Raw genomic sequence first — 8,019 nt, 5'->3', positions numbered from 1 at the left:
GTAGCCGACCCCAGGCCAGGTACCACCGGAGGAAGCCAGATGATCTGAAGGTCCTTTCCAACCCTAACCATTCTGTGAGTCTATAAAAGAGTGAGTGCTAAAGCTCAGAGCTCTAAACTGAAGCATCTGAAGCATCTCCTGGGACATGTCTAGGAAACTGTCAGTAGGAAATAAAAATAGCTTTGAAAATAGATACAGCACAGACCAGGAAAAACACCCAAGACTTCAGAAGGTTTACTTACTCCACAACAGGTAGGAGTCCATGACCAGGTAGATAAACATGCTGGGGACAGTGACAAGTATTTTCCTTTTCCAAAATCCACGTGCCTTTTGAAGGGACTTGAAGGCCTGTTAGAACCTCCCTACAGCAGCTGGTTTAGTACGAGCAGCAGAGAATGAAGGTAGCTGCCACTTGGTCTCAGGCATTCGAGTCCAGTAATGCCAGAAAAAGGAAAGGCAGGAGGAGTCATCCTCTTTCCTTCCTTCTTCAACACAGCACTGAATTAAAATGAGAACATGCTGTGACAAGATGATGGGCTGCCAGAAGTCCAAAGGGTTCAGAAGTTATTAGATAAATCTAAGACAGTCCTACAAAAGGTTATTAAACCCATCACACGGATGCAGCCTCCAGCTCTGAAGTCCCTTAATTACAGACTGCTAGAAGCAATAAGAGTGTATGGGGGAGAGCACCATTCTACACTTGACTCGCTTGGTTACCCCTAAGCACGTTACTGGTGACCATTAGAGAGCAGAAGAGGTGTGGAAAATCTCCAGCTTGAGCCACTATCGTGTTGTTACAGCCCCAGACAACTGGCACGGAGGCAGTGTTCATATGCTGCTTGACATTTAGAGGACTTGAAGTAGCTTGTGAGAGCTACTAGCTGTGCCAGAGATAGCAGAGGATGCCACGAGACGTGCAGCAGGAGCATATGCTTTTGAGTAATATGTTCAGATTAAGAATGAGACTTCTGTTACAAGAAAAAACAGTAACTCCCAAGCTGAGATGCTGTTTTGAGAGCATCTTGGATGAGCCTGCTTGCAGATAGATCATTTAAAAAACAGATGCTGTTCTCGGATTTGTTATTCAGTGCCATATCTTCCCTCTAGAACACTCTCAGTTGCCCTTCTTATTTGCCAAGCACCCATTAACTCTGACTGTGTACTGGTTTTTGCAAGTTAATCACATTAGGCCCATGAAACGTAGCAGAAACTCTCAGAAGCTGGAATTCAGCAGAGCTACGTGCAAAACAGTCTGGATATGCCAGTAGCTGTAGTGTTGTATTTCATTTTTGGCAACGGGCTGTAACCATATAGAAGTTTTTCTATGAGAGCTTCTAGTTATTATAAGATGAAGAATTATTTCAAAAACAAATGTACACAACCTGCATTTCTTGCATATTTCTGTTTGTTCCAATATTGCTTACAAACCGACTCAAAAGCTTCTGAACAGACTCAAGCCAATGAGCCAAAAATAGAGCACATTAAGGAGCAAGTTCACACCTCATAGTTCTAACACTGTGTCCTGTAGCAGCCACACTCCAAGACTTCCAGAGGACTGTGTTGTTTGTCACTGATTTCCATGGAAGCAGCAGCCAGGCTGCGGTGAGCATGCAGAGCAACACAACATTCTAGAGCTACCCAGTTTCCAAATCCGAAGTCAGGTGTCCTCACTTTTTAAAGAGTGGACACACTGAATGCATTCAACTCCTCGTATTGTACCCTACCCCAACTGAAAAGGCAGACATTTCAGAGAAGCTGAAGTCCAGCAGTCCAGACTGGCTTAAAAAACCAACACAAAACCACCCCAAAACGACACACTGCAGTACTTACAATTGTTAACTGCTACCAGAGCTTACATTATTACAACTTAGGACTTTAAGAGTCTCTAAAAGAAATCTATGAAAGGAAGGAGATCTGGATTTCAGGATGAAAATCCTGGTTTGACAATCCATCCTTAACTCACCGCGTCGATATTGTAGGGGTCTCCAAACAGCAAACTGTGTGCGCTCCATCTCGTCTGAAAAATCTAGGCACAATGGGGGTTGAGTTAAGGAAAGAATGTCAGACCTCGTGTGTAGCCTTAAAGAGAATCTACTTAAGATTCAAAAATTTACCTTTTTTTGCAGCATACTATAGTCTTACTGAACATTCCTGGAGGATAAGTTGTGCTCAGATTGTTAGTTCCTTTCCATTACTATTTGGCTATCTGAAGAGAGTTTCAAGCTCTAAGTTACCTTCCCCTTTGCTCCATCCTCCAAGAATGCTACAAAAGGTAAATTTTGAGGCCCAAATAGAATAGTTGCATGACCAGTTTCTCCCCCTCCCCACCACCAGTACTTTATGTATCTACAATGCCCTCAGATTTACAAGAAGAGAACAATCCACAAGTTTTACTTTGGAATGGATTTTGACATTCCTCAGAAGCCATCTTGCCTTTAGCCGTAAGCAGGACGTAAGCACCAGTAGTTTGGTCAATAATACATCAGTATCTCAACCCTGCATCACTGCTAGGGTAAGTCAAAGTATTTCCTCTCCCTCAGCCTCCAAATAGGGAAGAAAAATAAGGAGACTTTGTGGAAAGAAGCACAGGTCTAATTTAGAAGGATGCATTGGATGCTGGTAATGGCTAGAGACTAGGAGCAAGATCAGTGCAACAAGCATATGAGACCCTGTCATAAATAACTTTCCCAACACCAGACTGCTGTTCTAATGACAATAGTTTTCCTTCTTCCCCTTTACAACTCTGAAAAGCCACCATCAAGGAATTAGTTTTTCCAATCAACATGAAACAGAAGTTTCAGAGAATTAACTTACTGTCTGGTTTGCTGTGCTGGAAGCAAACACCCATACTCAGGATAGTGATGACAGCAAAAAGCAAAGCCATTCCCTTTCCCCAACTGGTTGCAACCAGAGAGTAAAGACAGTCCTGGCAACATGCTTTTAAGCTTTATAGTTACACAGAGGCTTAAGTCCAAGTCATTTTCACTGTGTGGGTCTCCCCTGGATGCTATATTATTAAGTGTGGTTGAGGAGATGAAGCCAGCTTTGATTCCAAGCACAGGTTAACATTTACTTAGCCAGAGAGAACAACTCATCTTGCTGCAATCAATCTGAACTACCAAGATGACTAAAGCTGGCAGTATGGGGAACCCAGTCCTGAAGTTACTATCAGGATGCTCTCTGTAATGCAAACTGTAGACATTTACAACTGAGTCACCACTAATGTGTCAAAGTTACACATGAAATTAATCCTACTCCCGCTGACTAAAATGCAGACAGCTCAGGTGCAGCAACCTCTTAAGCAGCCAAATTAGTAACAGTCATAATTTAGATCTGTTTTAATTATATTTTAATGGCATTCATTAGCAACTGCCTGAACAGGCATTTGTTTTCTTTTTTCAGCCTCAAACGAGGCTCTGTCAGCACAGGCTCATGCTGACAGAGCACCCCAAACTGGTGGTGGTAAAGCACCTCAGCACCCACAGTGACAGACCACAGGGGAGCACGCACACAGCATTACAGCCAGATCCGTTACTCCTCATTCCAGAACCAAGAGCCAATTTCCAGCCTTGCCCAGGCTGTCACTAATCCCAACGTGACATCTGCACTGAGGATCTAGAGCACAATCACGGATCTGTACCCACTATCAGATCAACCATACACATTTCAGAGCATAAAGTTGCCCATAAATGAGACTGGAAATCTGAGGCTGCTGCCAAATGCTCTTCATAGGAACTGATGTCATTTCAGCAGCTTCCTTATGAAGACTAGAATCATAAATGAAGTCAGGAGTTTAGAACATCACAATAGTAATGATGATGATGATCAAGTGAAGCACTACCCAAACAGAAGAGTTTCATGGCACATGAGTACAGTAGAGCTGTACTGACTGTATGAGACTCTACACATCACACCATAGAAGCCTATTCTGAAAAACAAAAAGGATGGAATGAGAGAAATCTGACAGTTACATCCTGAGATTCCTTTATCTAAGAGATGTCTGAGCTTGCTTCTGGTCTCTTAAGATTCCAAACCATTTTTAATAGCACATGGGTTTAGTTTTGTCAAAAACAGCAAAACAAAGACTTCTGAAATGCAGTTTAACAACCATACAGTAAGAAGGCAAGGCATTAAGGATTTCATTCCAAACTGCTCGCACAGCTTGGAAGAACTGTAATGTTCTATATAGAAAGTGAGTTCACCAAGATACACGAGTCTTATGAGGACTCACCACTTTGAGTGCCAGTTCACTAAAGTAAGAGGAACAGAGCGCAAAAAAGCAGTGTTAGTGTCTACTCAGTCCCTTCATTCAGCATTGAACACTGCACAACCTAAGGAGACAGTTCTCATGAAATAATTCAACAAAGGCCTTTTGATATCACAAAAGTGAAACATGACTTTTGTGTGGGTTGTGTCTGAAGCAGTGTCGTCGAGCCTGCAGAACCATTCTAAGAAACATACTATTTAAAGAGCAATAGTAAAACTGGCAGGTAAAAGTTTGGGAGGGTTTTGGCTTTGGGGGTTTTTATAAAAGAAAAGCTTCTTACACTTCAACATTTTTCTGCTGCAGCCCAGAAGTCTTCTTCCCTGGAGCAGCACCTCTCATCTTCCCCTCTGCATATTGTTCCCTTTAAAAAGAATTAATTCATAAATAAAACTTTAATGGGAAAAGAAGCTTTTTTCCCCTCTCCTCAAAGGAAATCAGGTCATGCAAAACATTTAGAGAATGTGTAGTAAATAGTTTTGTGAAACAGTGTGTCATGAGCAGGAACAAATTCAGTTCATTATCAGAAAGATTTAGGCTTCTTCATACAATACTTGGCAGTGTGAACAGCCATTTCCTCCCACTCCCACCACCCTCATTCTGAATCATGTGGAAGCAGCACACTGCTGCTGAAAAACATAAACCAAGCTCCCAGGAAAAGCATTTCTGTTAAAGAAACACAAGATTAGCATTCATAAAAATCAAAGTATTTAGAGGTGTCCTGAAGCTGATCGGAACACGTCTGTAAGCCAGAGCACCTCAACAGCGAATGAACACAGGAACACCTCTTGAAGGCTTGTTATTTTTAAACTCACTAACTTCCCTTGATATACAGTTGTTGGAGTGAAGCTCTATAAAAAACCCCCTATTTACTGACAAGGACTTCTAAAAACATACTCACTGATTGGCCTTTTGAAGTTCTTTTTGTTTCTGCAGATTGGTATCCACGTATTTGAGCACTCTGCTTTCTGGAACCCATTCATCCCAGCTGAAATAAGAATCACAAAATCAAACCATCATTCAAAACCATGACACAATTGCATTCTACACGCAACAGTCAAGTAAAAGCTTCACAGAATTTGAGGCTGAACTCTGCTTTTGTGTCAGGTCATGGACTGGCACAACTGGAAGTTACCAAATGTATTCCCCACTGACTGAAGCTGTAACATTTTCTAGGGAAGCGTGACCCTCAGTCACTTCCAAAGTTTCCCAAACTTGAAGGATGGGCAATTTAGGAGGTAGGGGAATGTCCTTCATTTAAAAGCAGCATCTCAGGAAAGAAAAAAAATAATCTACACTCACTAAATGATGGGACACCTGTAGCCATAACTATATTACGAAGCAAGTTGCCTTTATCTACTCCAACATTTTATAGGTTAACAAATTCAGCAATAAGATCTTACTGTAAGAAGAAGAGCTCTGATTTCTGTCTGTGAAGGAAACCAAGATGGCATGAATATTTGAAGAATCTGAAGTGAATGATTTAAAAGAACACATGTTGGGGAAATTGCCATTAGAAGCAAGAATTCCACTTGACAAAGAGTGGATCATCTCAGCAATCTGACAATTTATTTCAAATAGAACACATTAAAAGTGGCCAAGTTCTTTAACATATGCAAGTTAAAGCTCTGTATGTAGAGTTCTGTGTCATTTTCATTTCATGGCAATAACTCTCAGTCTTGGAACATCCAGGTGGTAAACCCAATACTACTACAGGAGTACAACGTCTTCAGGAGCATTAAGGCAAGACAAGCTTAGCAGAGAACCCCCCATCCAGCTGTACCCCCCTAGGACTGAGTATTTAGGACAGTGCTTTAGTTAGATATTTAAGCCACTTATCTTACTCCTGCCTGCACAGCTGCAAAGGACCTCCACAAGAAGTGCTATATAACTGTGGCACATTATACTGTACGATGGAGAAACTCTTTGGGATCCTAACTGTTGATATTGCAAAAAAAAATATTAAGTCAAGCAATTAAGTAACAAAGGACCATAATTACAGAAACCAAAGTTAAGGATACACAGTGCCCCAGCTGTCTGATCTTTCAGCAATGCCACTTTTAATGCAGTTAATTGGAAGCTTGGGGGCAAATAAACTGCAACAGTGCAAGTAAGAAAAGCAGGAGTCACGGCATCACTTACAGCACCCTCCATCAGAGAGAAACAGGGGAGGAATGATCCCATTTATGCTGCCTCACTGACAGACAGCAGCCTCCAGAAGAACCAATTACACTCCCTGTAACCGTAGGTGTTTACAGTAAACATTTATCTGGTGGCAGGGTGTGCGGGTGCATTTAAACAAGTTACACACTAAAACATGAAGTTCAGCTCTTAGTCATGGCAGTGAGCTCGAGACACTAGTGACTGAGTCTTGACTGGAGCCTGCAGCACTGAAATGAAACAAACCCAAAGAGGGAAGTGCTCTCTGAAAGACTTGTAGGGTCTGAAGAGTTGAAGGTTTTAATTACTAAGAAAAACAACCCCACTTTTCCTAAATTCAAAACCTTGTGGCAGAACAGAATTCAAATGAAAGGAAAAAAAAAGCCACAAGTACATAAACGAAACAAACTCATGAAAGTGCTCACCTTTAGTGGCCACAACATTTATTTCATGGAGACACCTTTATTCAGCAATCTCTCACCTAGAATCCTACCATTTTGCAGAGGGGAAAAGTATCTTTAACTTTACCTTAGCATGAGAGGCAAGAACTGAAATACAGGCTAAACCTGCTCCTGTGAAGGGATAAACCAGACAGCCTTCCCCACTCTGAATACAGCCTTCTGTAAGGCTTGTTCCTCCAAACCCTTGCTGGCAGAAGTGGTGTAAGAGTAAAGTACACTGTGTATCTGAGTGGAGAGTTTTGCTCCACCTCAGTAGGGGTTGCCTCTCCTGCAACACATGACAAGGAAGTTTTTGTACCAGGTATTTCTGCCAGGGGGAATTAACAGTGACTATTTTCAGACTAGAACAAACAGACTGCTATAAAGCATTCCCATAGCTCTCCTGACACCCTGAGCTGGTTTGTCTCTACAAGCAAAGCTCTGAAGGAAATGCTTAGTTAGGCAACATTTTCTTGGTGTTACTATAAATCACTGGCTGATGAGTAAAATCATTTAGGTCTATTTCAGAAACAAAATCCTAACAGCAGGCACACAGCAGGGCTCATCCATCAAACTCGTGTTCAAACTGACAAAACTTCATTTTCCCATAAAGGGAATGAAATAGTGCTTTCATTTTATGCAATACTTACTTTTTATTCCAACCACTGTAATGGATAAAGTATTTCACTTGCTTGTCCTTTATGGCAACCTTTACACACTGGAACAGAGAAGAAAGTTCAGTCAGTACCAAAGAGAACAAAGAGATCTGAATGAATTTTGCTTTTTTAGCTTTCAGAGTTCAAGCATGCAGAGGTTTCCATGCAAGTGACCGAAATACCAGCAGCTATTTCACAGCCAAAAGTAAGTTCTCTAACACAAGTTACTGCCTGGGTACACATCTGGAAGGGCTGGGTGGGCACAAGAGCAATGGCTCAGCCATCCAAAGGGACACCTTCATTCACAAGAAGGATCAGAAACCCCTGAGGAAGACCAGAAGAGTAAACAAGTCACTTCACTACCCCCAGTTAGCCCAAAGCCATTCACTAGAGAGCTGGTTCACATGCAGGCCCTACCTCACAGGCAGGTAAGCTGGCTGAAGTAGAGGAGTCTTCGAAAGTAAAATAAATGATATGGACCTCTACAGCCACAGAGAGC

At 41.9% G+C, this 8,019-nt stretch overlaps 1 protein-coding gene across 1 annotated transcript in view; it reads right to left on the bottom strand.

Annotated features, from left to right (window-relative positions):
• The window catches only part of MORF4L1 (mortality factor 4 like 1), a 17,743-nt gene that overhangs the window by 8,260 nt on the left and 1,464 nt on the right, over positions 1–8,019 (bottom strand). The window contains 4 exon segments of the mRNA XM_010018663.1: positions 1,964–2,026; positions 4,548–4,628; positions 5,166–5,252; positions 7,515–7,582. Coding sequence (XP_010016965.1) covers positions 1,964–2,026; positions 4,548–4,628; positions 5,166–5,252; positions 7,515–7,582 — 299 coding nt within the window.

The sequence above is a fragment of the Nestor notabilis genome, unplaced genomic scaffold (assembly GCF_000696875.1).
Source record: "Nestor notabilis isolate BGI_N333 unplaced genomic scaffold, ASM69687v1 scaffold15747, whole genome shotgun sequence".
NCBI lineage: Eukaryota > Metazoa > Chordata > Aves > Psittaciformes > Psittacidae > Nestor > Nestor notabilis.
Note: the sequence above shows the minus strand (reverse complement) of the source record. Positions and strands in the feature narration are given on the sequence as shown.